We start from the raw sequence: 27,025 nt of genomic DNA, 5'->3' as shown, positions 1-27,025 counted from the left end.
CAGCAGTTATAACTTTTAAGGATAGCTGTTTCTTGAGTTACATTCACAGCAGTTGTGTTTTAGTGACATCAAATCATCGATATTTTTGTGTAAGACCGATATTTGACTTGTATACCTAAAGAAAAGTGTTCACAAAGTCATTACACATATTTGAATGCATTAAATTCAAAACTGTCCCATTCGAAACTTTGTTTCGAACAAAATCTTTCTTGGAAAATATCACAATGTCAAAATGGTTGTGCTAAAAAGTCAAAATGAAATAATATATTTGCCGGTCCATAGAATGTTCCTTGGGTGCTTTGGGAAAAAGTCCCCACCCACCCACCACCACCCAAATCTAATGGATGTGCCGAAAAAGAAAGAAGCACCGTGTAACTCTGTTGTATTTGTGTATTTCTTCAGTCACGTTCGTCTTGTCCTTCCTGATAAACAAGCTGGATGACGACAGAACCAGGGACATCTCTTATGATGAACAGTTCATTATTGTAAGTACAAGCTGCAGATCCCGCTGTTGATGATTGTACATAGAAGCTACTTATCCCTGAGTTTATAATTGCACCAAGAAGAGACAGAAGCCGAAGTTAATTCGAAATTGTACGTTGAATCTTCAGATCCCTGAATTCATTATTGTACGTTGAATCTACAGATATCAGTGTTTGTGTTTGTACATAGAATTGACAGATCCGAGATTTCATGACTGTACATAGAAACTACAGATCCCACACCTACCATGATTGTACATAGAAACTACAGATCTCACACTCCATGACTGTACCTAGGAACTACAGATCCCACACTCCATGACTGTACATAGAAACAAACAGATCCCACACTCCATGACTGTACATAGAAACTACAGATCCCACACTCCATGATTGTACATAGAAACTACAAATCCCAAACGACTGTATGACAATCAGTGATGCATAATGATTGAGCTTCCCACTCGAACAGAATTGCAGTGCGCTTCAACGGCACTGGTTGCTGTGGTGACAGAGGAGCCGCAAATTTATTTGCAGGATTATGTCTCTTAGTGGTGCCAGGATCTGCGCGTCACACTGGTCGTACGTAGCGACTTACATGATCGGGTGATAGGGCTCCTCATTCAGATTTATAAAGTTCACAGTGTAACATGCATCGTTAGTAACACAGCTACGAACCGGGTCTTTGTGACAAATGATTTCATTCACAACAACTGTTCTCCAGGCGTATGGTGGTCTGCGGGGAGCCGTGGCATTCTCCCTCGTCGCCCTGCTGGATGAGAAATCCCTACCCCCGGGGATGAAGGCCATGTTTGTCACTGCCACCCTCACCGTCATCTTCTTCACGGTGTTCATTCAGGTATTGACGTTACATGTGTCTCACGCCAGGACCGGGCCCTCTGTTGTTTATTGACGTTAAACGTGTCTCACACCAAGATCGGGTCTTTTGTTGTTTATGCACAATGTTAAATGTGTCTCACGCAAGGGTCGGGCCCTTTGTTGTTTATGCAGGTATTGACGTGAAACGTGTCTTACACCAAGATCGGGTCTTTTGTTGTTTATGCATGTATGGACGTTAAACGTGTCTCATGCCAGGGCCGGGCCCTTTGTTGTTTATGCAGGTATTGACGTGAAACGTGTCTCACATCAGTTTTGAGCCCTGTGATGTTCGTACAGATATTGACGTTAACCAGGAAGTGTTGCATATGTTGCAGTCTGCCTCTACATAACGATTTTCTGAAATTTACATTTGAGATTTGTGTGAAGTAGTACTCGCGATAGTGTTGAGCATAAGAGAGTGAAAAGCTTGTACGGTCAACCCTCGCTTATCCAACACTGTGGTACAGCTGAATCCTGTCAGGAAACTCCTTACCCAAATTTTACGGAAGCAAAAAAACTCTTATATATTGCGAGACATTATTCGAGTGATTCGAGCCCAAATGTACATCGCATCCTTCACCGAATACAGGCAAACACAGAAGTAATAAGAAACTTTATAACAGAAAAACGACATTTGCGATTAAACTTCATTTGCCACTGAGATTTCACATGTAAACTGTATTTCTTGCTGCAGGCATTGTTTTACATGCAAAGATTAGATCAGAGGGACTCTTGGCGCAGTTACTTTAGAGGGTGTTTGGTCTACTTATAAACCATTTCTGGTATTCCCTGATGTGATATTGCTGGAATGTTGTTAAAACCGTCGTAAAACTATTCTCACTTACTGTCGTTCATATCTCATGTTCTGTTTCGAAGGGTATCACCATCAAGCCCCTGGTAAGGCTGTTCCGTGTCCGCCTGGCTCAAGAGAAGGAGCTCAGCATGTTCCAGGATCTCAACGAAAACGTGAGTCAGGAACTTGTACTTATCTCACTTTTCACATGAATGTCGGATTTCGGGTGGCTGTGACACGTTCCATTACTTTCGACATACATCTGTGAAGATCTGTATTAGAACTGATCTTCAGTAACCCATGCATGCTTGTCGCAAGAGGTGACTGACGTGAGCGGGTGGTCAGGTTCGCTGACTTGGTTAACACGTCATCATATAGCAGTTGCGTAGATAGATTGACATTGTGTTGATCACTGGATTGTCTGGTCCAGACTCGATTAGTTACAGATCGCCGCCATATAGCTGGAATAGTGGGTTAAAGTGTGGAGTAAAACAGCATGCTATTTTTTCACGCCATACCGAGTGCAATACAGTGATGTGAAACAACTTATCTGGATGTGCACTGGTATATGGAGGATAAAATACATCCAGGGGGAATAAATTTATGGTCGTTTTCTGACGGGTTTTTAGATAAATGGTAGAAATAAACACAAAGGGTAACACCCTAACCAGGTGGTCTTATTGCTGCGGGTGCGAGCATGCAAAAGACGCTGCAATATAATCAGATTTGCGATAATGTATCTTCCTTGTCCACCATGAATATCTGGGTTACCATTGATCTTCAGTGACCCATTAGTGTCGTAAGAGGCGACTAACGGGATCGGGTGATCAGGATCGCTGGTTTGGTTGGCGAATGTCATCGTATCCCAGCAATATGGTACAAAAAGCGGCGTAAAACCATATTCACTCACTCACTCCCTCACTCGAGTAATGTGTCAGGCACATAAGCTTTTCCTTGTGACTCATCACCCACCTGACCGAACTGAATTTTCATTCTGACGTAAGTCTTTAAATGTAGGAGATGAAATTTAAGGATTACAGACGTGACATAGTATAGACAGTTATATTATTGTTTCGGAGCGGTGGGGTAGCTGACTTGTTACAGCGTTGGCTCGTCACACCTAAGACCCGGGTTCGATTCCCCACATGGGTATTGTGTGTAAATATCATTTCTGGTGTTCATCGCCGTGATGTAAATGAACATTAAAAAACGGCGCATGAAAATACTTACTCGCTTATTATTTCAGCTGATAGATCACGTAATGGCAGGTGCGGAGGAAATTATCGGTGTGCGGGGAAGATACGCTGTAAAGGTGGGTCTGCCTTGTCCAGTCTTTCATGTAGCCCAAGTATTTGGCCACATAGTTTTGTACAGAACTTTGATTTTGAGGATGGAATATTTCTGAGTGCAGCGTAAAACTAAACTCACTCACCCATGATTTTGAAGAAAACCCTTATCCACGGAATGCCGGGTAAGACTACTTCCGCCATCTATGATAGCAAGCGACTTTACTATTGGTTAGGGTTAGAGTAAGGTTCAGGGTTAGTGTATGGTCCAGATCGTTAAGGTTCGTAAAGAAAACCAAGGTCAACAGATTAAGCAAGGGACATTCATAGCCTGTTATATACAAGGGTGAGAATCAACTTCTGTAGTATGTAGACAAGAAAGTTGTATGCGCGATCAAAGACAGTGTCCAAAGTTCTAATTGTTGATATTATACACTAATAGAATTGGGATTTTACGCGGCTTCAGCAACGTCCAAGCAATATCCGCCATCATCTGAATCTGGCCATCTCTGCCAAAGGGTTGAATATGTTATTAAGACAACCGTCAACTAGATTATCAGCCTCCCGTCAGGAGGTTCTTACTAAATATATTTGGTTTGAACAGACAAAATTTGTCCGTTAGAGACTGGTACGTGTAATTAACAATATTGTCTGTGGAAATTACAAACATTGGTAACATACACTGAACTGCAAAAGAAACTCAAGTTTGGACACAAAAGTAAGCGATCGTGTTTATGTCTTCTATTTAAATACTCGACAGAAGTGTTTCGTTTCTTTTGCTCTTCAGTTTATATTTGAGGTTGAGTTCCATGAGACGTTCAACCAACACTCTCAGAGTAAGGCATCAGTCACCTCCATTAAAAAGTCTGTCAATGAAGCCGGGTCAATATAAAGTTATCATTGTACATTGTGCGGTTCTGAGCCTGAATCCATATCTCTTTGTGTAGAATTGTAAAAGGTTTTGGCAAAATTGTCTCCGTGGATTGAGCTAAAGAGTTCACACACAGGTATTATAAACCTTCAGGATGATCTGATCCTTTTTGGTTATATTTCCACATTTCGAACTGATGGTGCTCTAGATCTAATTCTTCTGCTTGCTGAATATTGTATGTATAAACATATAAACGACGATGAAAATATCACCCACTTCATGTCATTTCAAGAAGGAATTGTAATTCTATTATTTGATAGATAAAGTAAGATGTTGGAATAACGCACTGTATAATTACTTTGAAAGGAAATGGCCAATCTATGAGAATTTACTTAATGAAAATGTGTGATCTGTTTGCTTGTTGAGGTCTATGCATGGGTATGAAAGTGAAAGAATGATGTTATTTATTTATTTATTTATTTATTTATTTATTTATTTATTTATTTATTTATTTATTTATTTATTTATTTATTTATTTATTTATTTATTTATTGGTATTTGAAAATATTGTTTGTTATTTAAATTATACATTTTAATTGTTCATGTCCTGTAGTATATATCAGATAAATAAGAAAAATATGCAATATGTTTATAGGAATATCACAAGGTACGTGATCTCGACTATCACATGTCAGACCTCTGTATTTGTTGCTGGTGATGACACGTCATGCCTGTGGGGTGTCTGAGACAAAGTAATATTTATACGACCGTTGTGGTGTGTCGAACCTTTGCCCCTTGGGGCCATCTTATATTTCGACCTACCTCCACTGAGTTAAGACCACCTAACTCACTCTCGACACAGGGGGAACTGGATCGTTTTGATGACCGCTATATCCGGAAGGTGCTACAAATAAATCCAGAACTCGGACAGACCCAGTTCCAGGAGCTCCACAACATGATCCTGCTCAAGTGAGTGTCACGCGTCCATGAAATGTCGGAGGGTGTTTGATTATTGACAACGCATCTTAGCAAAGCCCACATGGCCCAGTTTAAAGAAAGTGTGAGTTCCTTGTTGTGCGAACCCGTGAAGATCCGTTCTAGACCTAGTCTTCCGTAACGCGTCCATGAAATGTCGGAGGGTGTTTGATTATTGACAACGCATCTTAGCAAAGCCCACATGGCCCAGTTTAAAGGAAGTGTGAGTTCCTTGTTGTGCGAACCCGTGAAGATCCGTTCTAGACCTAGTCTTCCGTAACGCGTCCATGAAATGTCGGAGGGTGTTTCATTATTGACAACGCATCTTAGCAAAGCCCACATGGCCCAGTTTAAAGGAAGTGTGAGTTCCTTGTTGGTGCGAACCCGTGAAGATCCATTCTAGAACTAGTCTTCCGTAACGCGTCCATGAAATGTCGGAGGGTGTTTCATTATTGACAACGCATCTTAGCAAAGCCCACATGGCCCAGTTTAAAGAAAGTGTGAGTTCCTTGTTGTGCGAACCCGTGAAGATCCGTTCTAGACCTAGTCTTCCGTAACGCGTCCATGAAATGTCGGAGGGTGTTTGATTATTGACAACGCATCTTAGCAAAGCCCACATGGCCCAGTTTAAAGAAAGTGTGAGTTCCTTGTTGTGCGAACCCGTGAAGATCCGTTCTAGACCTAGTCTTCCGTAACGCGTCCATGAAATGTCGGAGGGTGTTTCATTATTGACAACGCATCTTAGCAAAGCCCACATGGCCCAGTTTAAAGAAAGTGTGAGTTCCTTGTTGTGCGAACCCGTGAAGATCCGTTCTAGACCTAGTCTTCCGTAACGCGTCCATGAAATGTCGGAGGGTGTTTCATTATTGACAACGCATCTTAGCAAAGCCCACATGGCCCAGTTTAAAGAAAGTGTGAGTTCCTTGTTGTGCGAACCCGTGAAGATCCGTTCTAGACCTAGTCTTCCGTAACGCGTCCATGAAATGTCGGAGGGTGTTTGATTATTGACAACGCATCTTAGCAAAGCCCACATGGCCCAGTTTAAAGGAAGTGTGAGTTCCTTGTTGTGCGAACCCGTGAAGATCCGTTCTAGACCTAGTCTTCCGTAACGCGTCCATGAAATGTCGGAGGGTGTTTGATTATTGACAACGCATCTTAGCAAAGCCCACATGGCCCAGTTTAAAGAAAGTGTGAGTTCCTTGTTGTGCGAACCCGTGAAGATCCGTTCTAGACCTAGTCTTCCGTAACGCGTCCATGAAATGTCGGAGGGTGTTTCATTATTGACAACGCATCTTAGCAAAGCCCACATGGCCCAGTTTAAAGAAAGTGTGAGTTCCTTGTTGTGCGAACCCGTGAAGATCCGTTCTAGACCTAGTCTTCCGTAACGCGTCCATGAAATGTCGGAGGGTGTTTCATTATTGACAACGCATCTTAGCAAAGCCCACATGGCCCAGTTTAAAGAAAGTGTGAGTTCCTTGTTGTGCGAACCCGTGAAGATCCGTTCTAGACCTAGTCTTCCGTAACGCGTCCATGAAATGTCGGAGGGTGTTTGATTATTGACAACGCATCTTAGCAAAGCCCACATGGCCCAGTTTAAAGGAAGTGTGAGTTCCTTGTTGTGCGAACCCGTGAAGATCCGTTCTAGACCTAGTCTTCCGTAACGCGTCCATGAAATGTCGGAGGGTGTTTCATTATTGACAACGCATCTTAGCAAAGCCCACATGGCCCAGTTTAAAGGAAGTGTGAGTTCCTTGTTGGTGCGAACCCGTGAAGATCCATTCTAGAACTAGTCTTCCATAACTCCTGCTTGTCATAAGAGGTGACTAAGGAGAGTCGATGGTCAGACTCGCTATCTAGCTTGACATATGCCATCGTATTCCTCTTGCGTAGATGGATAGTCGCCATGTTTATCACAAGATTGTTTGGTCCAGGCACGATTATTTAGAGATTGTCGTCACTCTCCAGTTAACATAACATAACAGGGCCGGTACTAGCATCGTTCCGGCCTGTAGCGTTGGTACTGGCATGCTGTACCACGGTACAGAGTCAGTGCTGGACCACTGATTGTTTTCTGTCAGAGGCCCGTTACAGGCATAGCTGTACTGTGGTAGGTTACCGTAAATACTGTACCGCAATACTGTACTGGTCCAGTGTAGACAGTGACTTCCTGTCTGGTGAATTGTGGGTAATTATCTCAGGCCCATGTCGTCCTTTCGAGAGACATGGCCAAAAGGTAGAGCCTGACATTTTCATCATTTCTGAATGTAAAGTTACTTACTGCTTGACAAGTATTAGATGACCCACGACCTGTCAAATGACCCCAATTTGCATATATGGGAACGCCCTCGAGAACATTCCATTTGGAACAAGAGGGGGACAGGTTTTCGTTTTAATTGTCGTGGTGGTGTTTTACTGAACTAAATCGGTCTACGAGACACGTGTTAAAGAGTAACGGTATTGATTTCACGCCACGGTCAGAATGTATTGGACTTGCTTAATCGCCAATCTGCCTTTAGCAACCAAGTGTATTCGTCCAGATTACTTGTTCCGCCAGTTACTTGTTCACCGCGCTGGCTCTAATACTTGTCAAGCAGTAATGTGGCTCTAAAAGGAAACAGTGTTTGTTGACAAGCACTCATATAGAGTTAGTTTCCACTAAGGTTATGTGTTGAGCTAAATTACGAACAGCAACACGCAGCATGAAATTCGCTGGGACATTCAGCCTGTCTAATGTTGTTAGATCATGGAAAACCTGTTGACATGCCTCATTCAAGAACACACATTTAATATATGGTCTGCATTATAGTATTGCTTGATAATCATGTCATACTGTACAAAACGCCAAAAGACTGAATACTAAATGAAATTCTGAAAACGCTTTTAAAAGAATCGAATTCTGAAGTTTGTGTATAACCACAGGCAAACTGTAGCGCAAATGGGGTTATGCAGCGTAGAGAATACGACCAGTATTCATATATGAAGACTGGTCATTTTCTCTACGCTACTCAACTACATTTGCGCAAGAGTTTGTGGTTTACCAAGCTCATCCAGAAGGACAATGAAAGAATAAGGCGTCATGTTTTCATTTTGTTTTATGAATCACATTCCTATGGATTTTTTTCAAAGTTTCTTTTGCTATCAGCTTCTTTTGAATAGCAGACACGTAACCAGGCCAGTGCCGGCCAAACTGTAACCGGCCAATTTGTAACCGTTACAGCTGTGTACTGACTGGCAATACCTCTTTGGTGTACTGTGTGAGTTCATCGCCAGTGTGCAAACTAGTACAGGCCCAGTTCCCGAATGCCTTGACTGAGCCAGATTTCATGACCTTACCTGATATTAGCTTGGTCACTCACTCACTCACCTGATGGTGTGGATCGATGCTCATGCTTTCAGTCACTGGTTTACCTGTTCCAAAATGTTTCAGTTCTGCTTAATGAGATGCATGTTGAATATTGCTACGTACACCTGCCATGTAGAGAAACCTTTAACTCAAATGGGCGATAGGGTAGCGTAATGTGTAAAGCGTTCACTCGTCACGCTGAAGATCAGGGTTCTATTCCCTACATTAATTGTTTAACACGTGAAGCCTATTTCCAGTGTTCCCCGCCGTGATATGGAAGAAATATTACTAAAGGAGGAGTAAATATATGTACTTGTTAGCGAACATCAGATGTTTGACAAAACAGTGCATATCTTTTTTCCCCCATTCCAGAGAACACTACGATAATCTTCATCAAATGGGAGCCTCTGCTGCGCCTGCGCAAGACATTACGTAAGTGTAATATACATTCTTTAAGCCATTATAATTAGTGTTTTAGCATTCAAGACAAGCTGACCCGTGAAGGTCCCGAGGTAGAATAGGCCCTCAGCAACCCATGCTTGCCTTAAAAGGCGACTATGCTTGTCGTAAGGGGCGACTAACGGGATCGGGCGGTCAGTCTCAAAGGTTACCTGACGCGACCTACTACTAGTGTTTGTTAGACACAGAAGAGGGGTGTCACGCATAATACTAAGATGAATTTTCCTTAGACTGGTAAAAGAGAGTGATAAAAATTAGGAAAGTGCGTAACCCGAGAAAACCGTGATAGCCAGAGACCATGCGAAATACATAATGTTATGAAATTCCATAACATCAAATAGAAACGTGTCAGTTGAAGTGAATACAATGCATTATCACATTCTTTGGAAGATGTATCACGGGAAATCAAGTCGAGCAGATGACATTCTAAGGGACGTAACTCCAATTTCTTATCACCTGAATGTTCTTGTGATCAATAACCGACCAGTTGAAATACGGGTTTGTTTATTGCATCCCATGAGATATGACCGTCTCTATATTCACTCTACCGCATGTGTAAGTGTATTATAGTCTTCAAAGGTATATGATAAATATTCATATATCAGACTCTAGAGACTCTTCACTCAGCATTCGTAACTACTCGTGTCATTCCGGCAAGCCGGATGGCCTCTCCTGGCCATGTTTACGACTGGGTCCTGTCTAAGCGCAAACGGGCATGGAGATAAATAATGTCTAGTACTATTCCCAGGAAAGATAACTCTGAATCTCCAAACATGGCTCTTAGTATATCCAACAACCCGTGGACAAAACTGCAATACGGTCATTACTTTTACATAGATGTTTTAGTGTTGGAAGTTGTTCATCCTTAAGCCCAAAGTTTATGTTTAAATTGTGCTTGGTATAGGTTAGCGAAGTTTCAAAGTTCAACGGTACCGCCATTTTCATGGTTTGAAATGCGTTTTACTACGCGCGATTTGATTGGTTTGCCACGATTCTTGGCAATAATGGCGTACGAGAGGGGTACGAGTCTTCTTGTAGGTCACAGAAAGAGACGAGTAGTTACGAATGTTCTTGTAGGTCACAGAAAGAGACGAGTAGTTACGAATGTTCTTGTAGGTCACAGAAAGAGACGAGTAGTTACGAATGTTCTTGTAGGTCACAGAAAGAGACGAGTAGTTACGAATGTTCTTGTAGGTCACAGAAAGAGACGAGTAGTTACGAATGTTCTTGTAGGTCACAGAAAGAGACGAGTAGTTACGAATGTTCTTGTAGGTCACGGAAAGAGACGAGTAGTTACGAATGTTCTCTCAGATGTACGTCCTACTCGGCAGTAGGAGTCAAAGACCGATAAGTGTTATTGTCAAAAAATGAAACTTATCGTACATCATACGGAGTTCATATATGTAAAAGGTAACATGAATACAGACATCACTGTACAATCAAGCACAAACGGTAAACATAACAATCATAGATGCGAAAAATAATACGTAATCATGGCACTCTTCAATAGGAAACAAAGTAAAATGACAAAAACCCTTTAGAAGTGTAAATTTAAGCTTAATTAAGAGCATGGATCTAAGAGTTAGCTTGTATGAGATAACAATGGGTCACACTCATTGATTGCCGGTTTGTGTGTGAATCAGTATCCAAGGTCTAAATAACTTGCCCCGACCAAGCATGCAGACTTTACCACATGGAAATGTTGGAATGAATCTGTAATAATACAAATTGTTTCGTCTTTTAAGTCCCCAGACTGAGACCAGCTTACAAGAAGACAATGGCACCAGTGTTCCTCCTGGTGCTATGGCAGGTAAGGCTTGGGAGTAATCTGTTTTTCTCCGGACACGATGTCCAGGTCAGGTGGCTGGCAATACACACCATACTGCTTTACAAGTAGGAATTTTAAAAGTCCTTTGAGAAGAGCTGATTACAAATATTTAGATTTTATTTGTTAGCGGTTTATTTGAACTTACAAAGCAATCGACATGACAAGAATGTTGTGAAAGAGTTTGACTGCTTTTTACAATATGCAGCATGCAGACTGATATATATTTTATGTAGTGAGTGTGTGTGTATATATGTGCTGATTATAACACAGGGGCTTATAACACTATAGGGGTCTTTGGTCTATATTGAAAGGATATATAATACTTAATCTGCCATCAAGGTATATACTGTCACTGACGGGGTCTTAGTACTATATTAAAGGAAATAAAAGATTAAACTTAAATGAATGTATATACTGTCACTGACGGAGTACTATGTTTAGAGAATAACCCACGAGGTACGAGTGATTACGGGAAAAATGTCCCGAGTGAAATAAACATTACTTTCAAGAGGGATAGATTTCCCGTAATCACCCGTACCTCGTGGGCTATTCTATTTATTACCCATTGCGTAATTAAATCGAGAAACCATGACTTACGAGCTCCATGTCGCATCTTGCTATGTGTTAACAACGTAATCAGCTGATCTGTATTAATGCGCGAGTGAAACCAAACTGCATACGTGCCGCAATACAGTACTGTAGAAAACGGTATGAAAAACAACATATACATCATTAGTTTCCAAATTTGTTTAATGGCAATTTATTAACCACACCACCTTGTAAATACTAAGTTTATTTTTAACGAGTACAATGGCATATTTGATATTTCGTCATAGATCGCTAATGTGTAGCCTAGATGTACACGTGTCATTGACAGTGGCTGGACACAAAACACCCCAAACCTGTCACATTTCTAGAAGGTTAACTACTGCAACAGTGGAAATCTTCAAGGGAAGCATAAAACGCGGTAAAGGTGAACCTGTTTCTAAGAAGACGGTTCACAATTATCAACGTTAGTAAACATTTTGTGGAAAGGGACTGTGACCTAGTTTGGGTTCACAACAGTGCCCTTGTCAGGAACGATAACTCTGCAGTAACTTTAGTCCGAGTCCGAGTCGACAACTGGCAAAATACGCCTCTTCGGCGCAGGTGGTTGGTTGAAAGAAGAATCGTTCGAAATAGTGAAGTTGAAAAACCCCACCGTAAATTGGGCCAAAGAAAAGAGTATGGACGGCAGGGATGTAATTGGGAAACTGACCTGACTGGTTGGGACTGATTCAACTGACGCTTCGGTGCATTGGTTAGACAAGGGAGAGACAACCCTGTGTCAAGTGGAGTGGAATCAGTTGGAAGGATCTATAACACTAAAACCGCTGTCAAGGTATTTACTGTCAGAGACGCGGTCTTAGTACTATATAAGAGGATATATAATACTAAAACTACCGTCAAGGTGTGCACTGTCTCTGACGGGGCCTTGGTCTCTATAAAAGGATATATAACACTAAAACTGCCGTCGAGGTATATACAGGGCAGGGCCTTAGAACTATATCAAAGGATATATAACACTAGAACTGTCGTCAAGGTATGTACTGTCTCTAACGGGACCTTGGTCTCTATAAAAAGAGACACTAAAACTGCCATCGAGGCATAGACTGTCACTGATGGAGACATGGTACTATATAAAACATGTACAAGACTAAAACTGAAAATAACGTACTGCATAAAAGGTTCTATCCTTTTACATAGTAATAAGACCCCGTCAGCGACAGTTTACCTTGATTTAGTTTTAACGGTCCAAGACTGTATCGTGTAGGGACTCCAGCCTGATTAAATGTCCCATGATCAGGTCATTCAAAGTAATGAGTTCACTCATTCGTTCTACATATCTAACAAACAAATTTCTTTTGTGGTAAAACTGCATTTGACTTTGGCTTAATGCTTCAGCATCACCTATGTATATTACTTTTCAAATCTCTCTCTCTCTCTCTCTCTCTCTCTCTCCATCTGCTCACCACCATGATAACTGCATGTCTTTCACAGCGGCCGAGAAGAAGAAAGGGGAGAATAAGACTGAAGACATTGTTGCCTCTTTCCTGAGTGGCCTGCTGAAGAAGACCAAAGGTGTCACTGTACGTAGAATCATGAAGAAATCCATTTGGTGTTATCATCTTCACGACACAAGGTCATTCAACCCCTGGGGCTTGTAACTTGAAGCAGTCGTTAAATCTGTCCCTAACTCATTGTTAACGAACGCTTTACGAACGTCCTCAAAATAGTTAAGTTGTGTATCACAAAGCATGCGCTAAACAATACTTACGCGTTCATTAGGCGTTCCTTAAATAAGTGTAACTCGAAATATAGACAGCTTAAGACAATGTTAAAGGCAACGGGATTCCCTGTGAATCATGTGGTTTTATAGCAAACATTGTGAAATGACAGACAACAACACAATTACGTTTGACACTTTGTACTTTTCCATCTGTTTGACACACAATTCAGTCACAATTGAGCGTACTACAGGTAGTGCTAGCACAGTTACGTTTGACACTTTGTACTTTTCCATCTGTTTGGATAGTGCTTTTAATGAAGTTGAGAAACTGTATGGGTTCACACAGAACACTACCAACAGTTTGTTCATTGACCACATCACAATATTGGTAATCTGCTTTACTTGCCGATCAATTCTACATCTTCATTTCTGTCTTGGTAGAACTGAGATGGACAAACCCGACGTTGTTATAGTTCTTGAAATTTCCAATCTTAAGTGTCAAACGTGTTCTGATATATAATGGAGCAGGATAAGAAACACATCGGAAAGCCCGGTTCAACCACGAAGAGAGATCGATTCTCGTACAAGAATTCTCTAAACATAAAGACGTTTTATTCAACAAGTTTTCCGACGTGGCTACTCATAAAAAAAGGCTTGGGAACAGATCTGCAATGCCGTGAATAGACCCGTCAGTAAGAAGAACATTATCAAAGAATTGGTAAGACATAAAATCACCCACTAAGACAAACGAAGCATTACGAAGAAAACAAATGAAGAAAACTGGAGGCGGTAAACTTTGTTGTGATACCCTGGACGAAACAGAACAATGTGCTTTTAGGATAATAGGTGACACCGCCATCGAAGGTGTTGAGGAGGGTACTGACACATTTGTCAGCGAGCCATCCACGTCTACAGCTGTTGTGAATGATCACGTTCTCGTAGATGAAGATGTAAACGACCCAGAACCCAGCAAAGACAACAAAAGCGAACCAGCGTCCTCAAAATCGATGACATCAACAAAACAAAGAAATATCATGAAAGAAAATAGCAACGAGGAAGAGATAATAACAATTGAAAAAGAAAGACTGGAAATCGAGCGTCAACGATTGGCTGTTGAAAAAGACGCCTTGACGTTGAAGAGCAGAGATTCAAAATATAGATAAATACAATGGCAATCCTACTGCAATGACTTGTCGACTGATGTTGTTTTCCACTACCAAGAGAAGGGGGCAGTACCACTGACAAACATGGAGGAGAGGCACTACCCCACATCACCGCCCACAGGGACAAAGATTGCATGAACTGGTGATGTATAAGTACATGTTTCTGAACGTACCCCTGTTTTATTTCTAAGGCTTATGATGTGCATTAGTTTGTATGACTATGACAGTCTTGAAAAGAATCTTAAAGTGTGAAAACAAGTACAATACTGAAATCATGACAAATGAAATATTTTGAAAGGCTGTTTGCTGACACGTTTGTATATGTTGAATTTTGTTTTACACGTGTTCATTTTCTGTTGAACTATCATTTCCTGGCAAAGGTTGTTTCAAGTAACTTGTTACGAGCTTCAAAGCCACTTCTTTGTTGTTGATGTCCAGGAACCAAGAAGTCATCATCGTCCTCATCATCGTTGTTATCGTATTCATTGTCATCAAGTTCTTCATGAAGTGGTAGGCCATTTGAAATGCACATATTGTGCACCGTTGCCGTTGCAACTGTTATTTTGCAACATTTGGAAGGTTGAAATAGCAAACAACCTCCAGATATGTGACAACGAAATCTCATTTTCCACACCCCAATTGTCCTTTCACTTGTGTTTCGGGTTTTACGCTGAGCGATGTTGTACCATTGTTCGTTTGGGGAGGTAGGATTCAACACAGGAGTCATCATCCATGGAGCACATGCATACCCACTGTCTCCCGGCAACCAGTCATCTCCCACCAAGCCTTGTTCAAATGTCAAATTTAGGTTGCACATATTCCAAATATAAGAATCGTGAGTGCTGCCAGGCCACTGTGCAACTATGATTTGCACCTGAGCTCTATTCACAATTTACACATTTATGCCATGGTATGAACCTTTCCTAGACACAAACAAATGTTCATCTTTTGTGGCGCTTTGATTGGGATAATGGAAGCGTGTATAGTTCCAAGCACATGTGGAAAGTCAGCTATTTGCTCGTTTTTCAACTTGTGTCTTTGGAAAATGAAAATTTTCATTGGCACGTTTGCACAATGATGTTGAAACATCGTGGACACATCTTGAAGCTGCAATTTGGACAAACCTTGTACATCTGCGCAAACGGACAAGAAACTGCCAGTTGCATAATAACGCAGCGTTGTCACCACTTGTAGAGACATACTTAGAGCATATGACCGACATGTAGGACGTACAACATTATCTCTGATTAAATCACACGGTTCAAAAATCAGTGTTCTGTGGAGTCTGAGTCTTGCCTGTATTTCATCATCATTCAACGTATCTGAAGGGTTATCTCTGTCGTGGAACACAGGGTTCACATTATGCATTCTCCGCTTTTCCCATCTGAGTCTTGCCTGTATTTCATCATCATTCAACGTATCTGAAGGGTTATCTCTGTCGTGGAACACAGGGTTCACACTATGCATTCTCCGCTTTTCCCATCTGAGTCTTGCTTCTATTTCATCATCATTCAACGTATCTGAAGGGTTATCTCTGTCGTGGAACACGCGGTTCACACTATGCATTCTCCGCTTTTCCCATCTGAGTCTTGCCTGTATTTCATCATCATTCAGCGTATCTGAAGGGTTATCTCTGTCGTGGAACACAGGGTTCACATTATGCATTCTCCGCTTTTCCCATCTGAGTCTTGCTTGTATTTCATCATCATTCAACGTATCTGAAGGGTTATCTCTGTCGTGGAACACGCGGTTCACATTATGCATTCTCCGCTTTTCCCATCTGAGTCTTGCCTGTATTTCATCATCATTCAACGTATCTGAAGGGTTATCTCTGTCGTGGAACACGCGGTTCACATTATGCATTCTCCGCTTTTCCCATCTGAGTCTTGCCTGTATTTCATCATCATTCAGCGTATCTGAAGGGTTATCTCTGTCGTGGAACACGCGGTTCACATTATGCATTCTCCGCTTTTCCCATCTGAGTCTTGCCTGTATTTCATCATCACTCAACGTATCTGAAGGGTTATCTCTGTCGTGGAACACGTGGTTCACATTATGCATTCTCCGCTTTTCCCATCTGAGTCTTGCCTGTATTTCATCATCATTCAACATATCTGAAGGGTTATCTCTGTCGTGGAACACAGGGTTCACATTATGCATTCTCCGCTTTTCCCATCTGAGTCTTGCCTGTATTTCATCATCATTCAACGTATCTGAAGGGTTATCTCTGTCGTGGAACACAGGGTTCACATTATGCATTCTCCGCTTTTCCCATCTGAGTCTTGCTTGTATTTCATCATCATTCAACGTATCTGAAGGGTTATCTCTGTCGTGGAACACGCGGTTCACATTATGCATTCTCCGCTTTTCCCATCTGAGTCTTGCCTGTATTTCATCATCATTCAGCGTATCTGAAGGGTCATCTCTGTCGTGGAACACGCGGTTCACATTATGCATTCTCCGCTTTTCCCATCTGAGTCTTGCCTGTATTTCATCATCACTCAACGTATCTGAAGGGTTATCTCTGTCGTGGAACACGTGGTTCACATTATGCATTCTCCGCTTTTCCCATCTGAGTCTTGCCTGTATTTCATCATCATTCAGCGTATCTGAAGGGTTATCTCTGTCGTGGAACACAGGGTTCACATTATGCATTCTCCGCTTTTCCCATCTGAGTCTTGCCTGTATTTCATCATCATTCAACGTATCTGAAGGGTTATCTCTGTCGTGGAACACAGGGTTCACATTATGCATTCTCCGCTTTTCCCATCTGAGTCTTGCTTGTATTTCATCATCATTCAACGTATCTGAAGGGTTATCTCTGTCGTGGAACACGCGGTTCACATTATGCATTCTCCGCTTTTCCCATCTGAGTCTTGCCTGTATTTCATCATCATTCAACGTATCTGAAGGGTTATGTCTGTCGTGGAACACACGGTTCACATTATGCATTCTCCGCTTTTCCCATCTGAGTCTTGCCTGTATTTCATCATCATTCAACGTATCTGAAGGGTTATCTCTGTCGTGGAACACGCAGTTCACATTATGCATTCTCCGCTTTTCCCATCTGAGTCTTGCCTGTGTTTCATCATCATTCAACATATCTGAAGGGTTATCTCTGTCGTGGAACACGCGGTTCACATTATGCATTCTCCGCTTTTCCCATCTGAGTCTTGCCTGTATTTCATCATCATTCAACATATCTGAAGGGTTATCTCTGTCGTGGAACACAGGGTTCACATTATGCATTCTCCGCTTTTCCCATCTGAGTCTTGCTTGTATTTCATCATCATTCAACATATCTGAAGGGTTATCTCTGTCGTGGAACACAGGGTTCACATTATGCATTCTCCGCTTTTCCCATCTGAGTCTTGCCTGTATTTCATCATCATTCAACGTATCTGAAGGGTTATCTCTGTCGTGGAACACAGGGTTCACATTATGCATTCTCCGCTTTTCCCATCTGAGTCTTGCCTGTATTTCATCATCATTCAACGTATCTGAACGGGTTATCTCTGTCGTGGAACACAGGGTTCACACTATGCATTCTCCGCTTTTCCCATCTGAGTCTTGCCTGTATTTCATCATCATTCAACGTATCTGAAGGGTTATCTCTGTCGTGGAACACAGGGTTCACATTATGCATTCTCCGCTTTTCCCATCTGAGTCTTGCCTGTATTTCATCATCATTCAACGTATCTGAAGGGTTATCTCTGTCGTGGAACACAGGGTTCACATTATGCATTCTCCGCTTTTCCCATCTGAGTCTTGCCTGTATTTCATCATCATTCAACGTATCTGAAGGGTTATCTCTGTCGTGGAACACAGGGTTCACATTATGCATTCTCCGCTTTTCCCATCTGAGTCTTGCTTGTATTTCATCATCATTCAACGTATCTGAAGGGTTATCTCTGTCGTGGAACACAGGGTTCACATTATGCATTCTCCGCTTTTCCCATCTGAGTCTTGCTTGTATTTCATCATCATTCAACGTATCTGAAGGGTTATCTCTGTCGTGGAACACGCGGTTCACATTATGCATTCTCCGCTTTTCCCATCTGAGTCTTGCTTGTATTTCATCATCATTCAACGTATCTGAACGGGTTATCTCTGTCGTGGAACACAGGGTTCACATTATGGATTCTCCGCTTTTCCCATCTGAGTCTTGCCTGTATTTCATCATCATTCAACGTATCTGAAGGGTTATCTCTGTCGTGGAACACACGGTTCACATTATGGATTCTCCGCTTTTCCCATCTGAGTCTTGCCTGTATTTCATCATCATTCAACGTATCTGAAGGGTTATCTCTGTCGTGGAACACGCGGTTCACATTATGCATTCTCCGCTTTTCCCATCTGAGTCTTGCCTGTATTTCATCATCATTCAACGTATCTGAAGGGTTATCTCTGTCGTGGAACACAGGGTTCACATTATGCATTCTCCACTTTTCCCATCTGAGTCTTGCCTGTATTTCATCATCATTCAACGTATCTGAAGGGTTATCTCTGTCGTGGAACACGCGGTTCACACTATGCATTCTCCGCTTTTCCCATCTGAGTCTTGCCTGTATTTCATCATCATTCAACGTATCTGAAGGGTTATCTCTGTCGTGGAACACAGGGTTCACATTATGGATTCTCCGCTTTTCCCATCTGAGTCTTGCCTGTATTTCATCATCATTCAACGTATCTGAAGGGTTATCTCTGTCGTGGAACACAGGGTTCACATTATGCATTCTCCGCTTTTCCCATCTGAGTCTTGCTTGTATTTCATCATCACTCAACGTATCTGAAGGGTTATCTCTGTCGTGGAACACAGGGTTCACATTATGCATTCTCCGCTTTTCCCATCTGAGTCTTGCCTGTATTTCATCATCATTCATCGTATCTGAAGGGTTATCTCTGTCGTGGAACACAGGGTTCACACTATGCATTCTCCGCTTTTCCCATCTGAGTCTTGCCTGTATTTCATCATCATTCAACGTATCTGAAGGGTTATGTCTGTCGTGGAACACAGGGTTCACATTATGCATTCTCCGCTTTTCCCATCTGAGTCTTGCCTGTATTTCATCATCATTCAACGTATCTGAAGGGTTATCTCTGTCGTGGAACACGCGGTTCACATTATGCATTCTCCGCTTTTCCCATCTGAGTCTTGCCTGTATTTCATCATCATTCATCGTATCTGAAGGGTTATCTCTGTCGTGGAACACAGGGTTCACACTATGCATTCTCCGCTTTTCCCATCTGAGTCTTGCCTGTATTTCATCATCATTCAACGTATCTGAAGGGTTATGTCTGTCGTGGAACACAGGGTTCACATTATGCATTCTCCGCTTTTCCCATCTGAGTCTTGCTTGTATTTCATCATCATTCAACGTATCTGAAGGGTTATCTCTGTCGTGGAACACAGGGTTCACATTATGCATTCTCCGCTTTTCCCATCTGAGTCTTGCTTGTATTTCATCATCACTCAACGTATCTGAAGGGTTATCTCTGTCGTGGAACACGCGGTTCACATGCATTCTCCGCTTTTCCCATCTGAGTCTTGCTTGTATTTCATCATCATTCAACGTATCTGAAGGGTTATCTCTGTCGTGGAACACACGGTTCACATGCATTCTCCGCTTTTCCCATCTGAGTCTTGCTTGTATTTCATCATCATTCAACGTATCTGAAGGGTTATCTCTGTCGTGGAACACGCGGTTCACATGCATTCTCCGCTTTTCCCATCTGAGTCTTGCTTGTATTTCATCATCATTCAACGTATCTGAAGGGTTATCTCTGTCGTGGAACACAGGGTTCACATTATGGATTCTCCGCTTTTCCCATCTGAGTCTTGCTTGTATTTCATCATCATTCAACGTATCTGAAGGGTTATCTCTGTCGTGGAACACGCGGTTCACATGTATTCTCCGCTTTTCCCATCTGAGTCTTGCTTGTATTTCATCATCATTCAACGTATCTGAAGGGTTATCTCTGTCGTGGAACACGCGGTTCACATTATGCATTCTCCGCTTTTCCCATCTGAGTCTTGCTTGTATTTCATCATCATTCAACGTATCTGAAGGGTTATCTCTGTCGTGGAACACGCGGTTCACATTATGCATTCTCCGCTTTTCCCATCTGAGTTTTGCCTGTATTTCATCATCATTCAACGTATCTGAAGGGTTATCTCTGTCGTGGAACACGCGGTTCACATTATGCATTATCCGCTTTTCCCATCTGAGTCTTGCCTGTATTTCATCATCATTCAGCGTATCTGAAGGGTTATCTCTGTCGTGGAACACACGGTTCACATAATGGATTCTCCGCTTTTCCCATTTCTCACGTAAAGATAAATCGCCATTTTGACATGTTATGACCACTTAAAGACTGCTTAAAGGCTGGTCGGGGGCACACCTTAAACACAGTCGCTAACCTGCCTTGTAAGGGCTGTCCTAACTTGAGTTACGCAACCTTAAAGTAGTGTCTGCTTACCGATTGTCCTTAATTAATGACAATCTAACGACTGCTTCGAGTTACGAGCCTGTATTGTTTCGAGTTAGAACTGCCCTTTAGTAAACCCATGCTTGTCGTAAGACTCGCTGACTTGGTTCACACGTCATAATGTTCATAATTCATAATGCTCATAATGTTGATCACTGGATCGTCTGGTCAAGTCTCGGTTATTTACAGACTGTCATTATGATGTAGTTAAAATGCTGCTGCGTGCAGCGTTAACAACATAGGGACGAAAGATAAAAGAAACTCTATCAAAGTTCAGTTTACTGCAGTATGCAAAATGAAATGTTCAGAAACATTTCCCTTATAAGTTATTAGCAAAATAAGATTTACTTCTAAATGTAAATTCGGTAAACTTTGGTTATAACTTGTAACGAACAGAATTTCTGATAATTCCCATAAATGTATTTTGACTAATATACAGCAAGTCTCCAGGGCAGAAAAGGTTGGTTATATCCATAAGTGGGCTACAAGCTCTTTCGTTATAAATACAAGTTACTGTTACATGAAGTGAAAACACGTGACCTTAAATTTTAATCTAAAGATTGCCATAACTGCTGATTCTTTCAGACAAAGCGGAAGTGGGACAGGAATCTGACCGAGGACGACGATAGATTTGCCAACCAAATCCAGGTAACCACAGACGTGAACAGGCGCAATGAGGATCTTCAGGGGACACCACGAGTACAGAGAGCGGCACCAGCCAGTCACGTTCAAGAACACGCAAACCCCGAGTTTGGAAACGACCAATCAGTAACTTACATGTGAGGAAAGAAAATCTCGGAAATCCCCATGGGTTCCCAATTCGCCTAACATTAACTTGATTGGAATGTATACAACATCAAATTTTACTTATTTTCTGAATATAGAATATTTGGTAAAGAAATATCAGTTTCACGTAAGTGTAATCTCTGCATATCATGGGTCTCAGGGGAGTGAGGATGGAGGACATTTTCACAACCTGCCTGAAATATAAAACCCTGAATGAGACATTTCCCCACTCATAGGCATGTTTCTATGGAAACGCACCTCCTCTGGCCACCTGGCACAGTAGGAAATTCAAATCTGGATATAAAAATGAGAAATAAATTTTCAAAATGTATATGTTTTGTAGACTCTGTGCGTCCATAGGTTTTGCTGTGCGTCTTCATAACATACATCTGTACCCTGCTTAAATCAGCCTGAACCAGTAAGTGATGTTTCATGGAATGTACTTGAAGACTCCTTTGCTTTGCATCAAACAAAAGTTTTGGCGAGGAAAGCAGGCCACACCCCATGTGTGTACACGTTTGAACCTCAGTCTTAAGACTCAACAGAGTTTTTAAGATAGGTCATTTTTGTTCACAGCATAAAATTAGGATGAATGTGCCATTATGCATGTTCAACATTAAAACATCATGTTGAACCAGATCTATCTAACGACGTACCATGATCCAGAGGAATGCTTAATGCCATAGTGCAATACTAGTACACGTTTTAATAGGTTACATGTCGTAATACGCTACATGTCGTTCAAGACGATACGGTGTTTGTCCCAAACACAATCTTTCTGGACGAACATAGTCGTGCAATGACGTCATGTTTCGGATAATATCATTTTTTTCGACGTTTTTTTCCAGATCGTTTTTAGAAAGTTCATATTTTACCCAGAACACTTTTTCGTTATTAACAACTTTGAACAACTCACAATTTGTTTAGCTCAATTGTTTTTCACAAAGTTTAGTTTTCACTTTGTATGCCCTCTTTTGAAGTCGGTAGACAGAGATAATCCCGATGATTATCCTGGCTTCTCAATGATTGGTGTTTTGTGTAAAACGTTCTCATCAGTTTTAAATTCGAGACTTCAAAAATGGTGTGACACCTAAAATATTATTAATGAATTATAGGCAGGCTTAAAAGCCAATTATTCAGCCTGAGATAACATAATTTATTACAGGCGATATTTTTCATACAAATACTGACAAGAAAAGGGAACATTTTACTGTTTGCTAATTAATTTCTCTAAAACTTATGAAGTATGATTCTCTTTTCAAAGTCTTAGAGATGTTGATATCAATAATTAAAGGTATTGTTCTGAAGAGACTGTTAGTTAATTTAGTACATATATCTGATAAGTGAAAAACAATAGCCAAAACGCTCCTTTTCAAGAAACATGAGCATTGCATCAAAACGCAACTGTCACGCCTCGTGCATTTTTCGGTTTTTGCATGTGCGGGGTCGTGTATATGCGCTTTGGACGGCGAGTTGTAGGGTCGAAAAATAGAGTGTGTATCTGCACTGATGTGAATTAAGACAAATAGTTGCCATATTCTGGCATCGTTCATAGTTCGAAACAGCTGTGTAAATTCAGATAACTTATCTAGTTTATGTAGTTTGGATAAGGTGTCAATATTTAGTTTGGTGGACAGAGTCCTAAAAGGTGTCAATTTTTAGTTTGGTGGACAGAGTCCTAAAAGGTGTCAATATTTAGTTTGGTGGACAGAGTCCTAAAAGGTGTCAATAAGTTTGGTGGACGGAGTGGCAATAACATTGTTTGGTTGCCATTTAGTTGAGTACATTTTTTTCATATTTCTCACTTACAAAGTTTGTTTAACAATTCCACTGCGCAAAGGGTATATTAAGGAATTTAATGTCCTGGGAATTATATATAATGCAGAATTGAAGGATCTATGGATCATCAATACAAAGAAAAACTAGAGGAAATTAATAGATTATTGACAGTGTGGCCAATAAGACATCTAGCACTTACTGGCAAAATCATTGTTATCAAGACACCGGCTATTTCAAAATTAGTTCATATTTCAATGCTTTACCAAATCCACCCCAAGATTTCCCTACCTCCCTTGCTAAAATATTTTTTATTTGGAATGACAAAAATGAAAAAAAATCAAGAGAAGTACTTTGCAAAAAGTTTATAAGCATTGAGGTTTAATAATGGTTTACATAAAAACCTTCATCAGTGCCTTGAAACTATCTTCTTTGAGACTTTATTTAAGAAACTCAGCAATATGTAATTCGTGCAGTTTTCCTTTACATGATATCAAATATTTTGTAATGTTGTTGATATTCATAATGCATATTGGAAAGATGTTTTAAAAGCGTGGAATGTGTATTGTACTCACAAACATCCATATAGAGGAAAGCAACCTTGATCAAATTTTAGCGCAGCCATTATGGCTTAATAGTAAATCTGAAAACCAAAATCAAAACATCTGACATCAGACAAGGACTATTAACCATCAAAAAATACAATAAGAAATCAAAGGTATATACATATCTACAACATAAATCTAAGTTTGTATCAAAAGAATTTTATGAAAACAATACTTGGATCAAGATAATTTTATGATATGCTGTCATTTAACAATAATATTGCTCATATGTGTCATAAATGGGAGAATATGTTTGATGATACAAATTTTGATTGCCCATGGTATTTTCTATAACAGAAAGGAACTTTAAAAAAATTAACCTTATTCAAAGTGCCTCATGCAGCTATTGGAAAGATGAGTATGAAAACTTGTGCTATGTTAATTGGGAATGTTTTGGAATGATCTTCAAATCTTGATTAACTCTTACTTGATACAAAAAGGTAATCTGTCAAAATGTTTGGTGTATTTTGGTGCCTTAAATAAAAGCCCATTACTTAACGATACAATCATTTCAGCAAAAAAAAAATCTGTCTCTTCTTTGAAAGGAAACATAGCAAAATATACTAACTTTGTAAAGACTTTAAAATATATTTTCACTGTTGAAAGCTTTATTACCAAAAGGGATAATGAAATGAAGAAATTTACAAATAAATGTATGTTGGGTGTAGTGCTGTATAACGAAGCAGTATATCAGATGTTTTTGCATTAAAAACATGACATGTTACAAGTGGTGCTATTAGCAACATAATATGTCAGATGTGTTTGCAATATATAACATATGCAGGCTGTGATGCATTATCATTTATAGAACATGATAGATCAGATGTAATGCAATATACAATAAGATATGTTGGATATGATGCAATATACAGCATAATAGGTCAGACCAGTCTAAGTAAACTTGTCCTCAGGACTTTTCGTTACACTCCACTACTTATTCTAACAAAGCCTTATGGGAGGTCGCGTCAGATAACCTTTAAGATTGACCAATCAGAACACAGCTTACCAAATTACGAAAGTGGACATTCGCACATACCTTTTGAACTTTATATCTCGAAAAGGTTCGTACCCGAACGATTCCAAATGCTATATAGCGTACAATCGCTTCCGGGAAATGCACACGGCGTACGTACAACCATGACAACAGTGAGTAAACAGTCACTGAAAACAGTGTTTCTGGCAATATTCAAGGATGTCATCATGCAGAAATATTAACTAATGGTAACCATGTCAACAGAACCCCAAAGCGTATATACTACAGGTCAAATAACTGTGTTATATGCGGATATTTGTTTGTGGAGAGATCTGTGTCAGTGACCTGAATATTTTGAAAGTCCCTCCGATCCCTAAATAGTAGCCGTTGTCTGGTTGGTTAAATCTATTTAACGTCTCGCTTTGACTGGACGGTCATTGGTCGCTCAAAGGTTACCTGACGCGACCCTCTACTAGGTTTTGTTAGACTCAGTGGTGGAGTGTAACGAAATATACTGAGACTAAGTATACTTAGACTGTAGGTCAGATATAAGGGTATTGACAATATGATATGTCATACATGATGTTACATGTATGTACAACATGACTCGATGTTATGATGTTAAGAAGTATGATGTTATGATATATCAGATATAACACTGTATATAGCGGAATATTATGGATATGGTGACTGTGTACAACATATATCGGATATAAACCCATGATATACCATTGTATACAACATGTACAGCACTATATGGAATGTGGCACAATAAAAAAAGAACACAAAAATAAAGGTATATTTCTTGGCATTATTATTTGATCTTGTGGTGGGACAAGCAATTATTTGTCAGAATATTTCTCTCGTCAGACTGGCACACGTCAAGTCCGTGTTTGGATGGTGTGGTGGGATTATGACAGATTAGCCCTTATGTCTTTATGAACGACGTAAAACTATTAAATATCGGTACAGATTTTGATCACTCAAGACTACCTTTCCAGTGTTATGAGATGCCTAAGTCACTCGATTAAAGTTGGGTCACACACATAAATAACATTATTTAGGCGTGGGTTTGGTTTGGTATGGATGTCACAGGAAATTGGAAATCTATTTTATATCTTCGTTTAAGTAGAGATTTTGTGATAATCGTTTGCAACTCAATCGTTAAAAGATTGAGTGATATACCTAATTCCCCCGAGTGTGTGTATTACAAACAGTTCAAGTCATTACTGCATGTTACATCTTATCTCACATGTAATATGTGTGAAGGGATGTTACCGTGAAGTTTCAGATTTCGATGTCGTAACAGGTTTGACTAAAGTAACCGGAAGATATTGTACTCTTAAAGGCACTGCTCAATATAAACTTACCAGTACATTTACTCAGAAAGATTACCGATCTGTGCAACACTTTGTAAATTTGATGTCATATAAGGATGTTGCGATACGCTCACATATTCTGTGAATCGAAACCGTAGCCCTTCAGGAATTCTGTTTGTTATTCGTGGTCAACAGAACCGAATAAGAATGAATATTTACGTTTTGTTAATGGAGCATGTTTTACATGAGCCTTTATGTCCTTTTTCAATGTGAGATATACAAGAATGGAATATTTCCCAGCCTTACAGTAGTGCAAGTAATGTTAGTTTGCAATGGCTGCACGCGTGGTACTGTGTATTATACAGTATGGTTCAAAATTATTGAGAATAGCTAAAGCATTTCATATTATTAAACGAGAACAAATCAGATAAAATTGAATGTATTGTGAAAGTGAACTGACCTTTTCATGTTGTGTAGGTAACAATTTAATATTTTATCAAGTCTCCTTGAGCTTCACGGCACAGTCTAAGACGGGTAGGCATACTTCCTATCAGAGAGGTTAGTGTCTCGTGAGTTATGCTGTCCCAGTATCGGACCACTTCTCTCTTCATGTCTTCAATTTTTGTCAACCCCTTTTGATTCACACATTCCTTCATCATCCCCCAAATGTTCTCAATGGGATTTAAGTCACGACTATATGCAGGAAATGGTAATGCAGTCACATTTTTC

The 27,025-nt window shown here is 40.5% G+C and overlaps 2 protein-coding genes across 2 annotated transcripts in view; both read left to right on the top strand.

Annotated features, from left to right (window-relative positions):
• Nucleotides 1–26,652, top strand: part of LOC137281673 (sodium/hydrogen exchanger 1-like) — a 50,286-nt gene extending 23,634 nt beyond the window's left edge. The window contains exons 14-23 of the mRNA XM_067813069.1: nucleotides 403–485; nucleotides 1,207–1,341; nucleotides 2,238–2,327; nucleotides 3,401–3,466; nucleotides 5,174–5,280; nucleotides 9,002–9,061; nucleotides 10,834–10,898; nucleotides 12,957–13,045; nucleotides 21,423–24,884; nucleotides 25,519–26,652. Of these exons, the coding sequence (XP_067669170.1) occupies nucleotides 403–485; nucleotides 1,207–1,341; nucleotides 2,238–2,327; nucleotides 3,401–3,466; nucleotides 5,174–5,280; nucleotides 9,002–9,061; nucleotides 10,834–10,898; nucleotides 12,957–13,045; nucleotides 21,423–21,620 (893 nt within the window). The 3' untranslated portion in view covers nucleotides 21,621–24,884; nucleotides 25,519–26,652. The remainder of the gene's footprint in view (nucleotides 1–402; nucleotides 486–1,206; nucleotides 1,342–2,237; nucleotides 2,328–3,400; nucleotides 3,467–5,173; nucleotides 5,281–9,001; nucleotides 9,062–10,833; nucleotides 10,899–12,956; nucleotides 13,046–21,422; nucleotides 24,885–25,518) is intronic.
• Nucleotides 13,349–14,355, top strand: LOC137282097 (uncharacterized). Its single transcript, XM_067813829.1, has 3 exons — nucleotides 13,349–13,436; nucleotides 13,720–13,853; nucleotides 13,929–14,355. The coding sequence occupies exons 1-3, from the start codon at nucleotides 13,349–13,351 to the stop codon at nucleotides 14,346–14,348; spliced, it is 642 nt and encodes a 213-aa protein (XP_067669930.1). The 3' UTR covers nucleotides 14,349–14,355.
• Nucleotides 26,653–27,025: the final 373 nt, after the last annotated feature.

Source organism: Haliotis asinina, chromosome 4, assembly GCF_037392515.1.
Source record: "Haliotis asinina isolate JCU_RB_2024 chromosome 4, JCU_Hal_asi_v2, whole genome shotgun sequence".
NCBI lineage: Eukaryota > Metazoa > Mollusca > Gastropoda > Lepetellida > Haliotidae > Haliotis > Haliotis asinina.
This window is presented reverse-complemented; position numbering and strand designations above follow the sequence as displayed.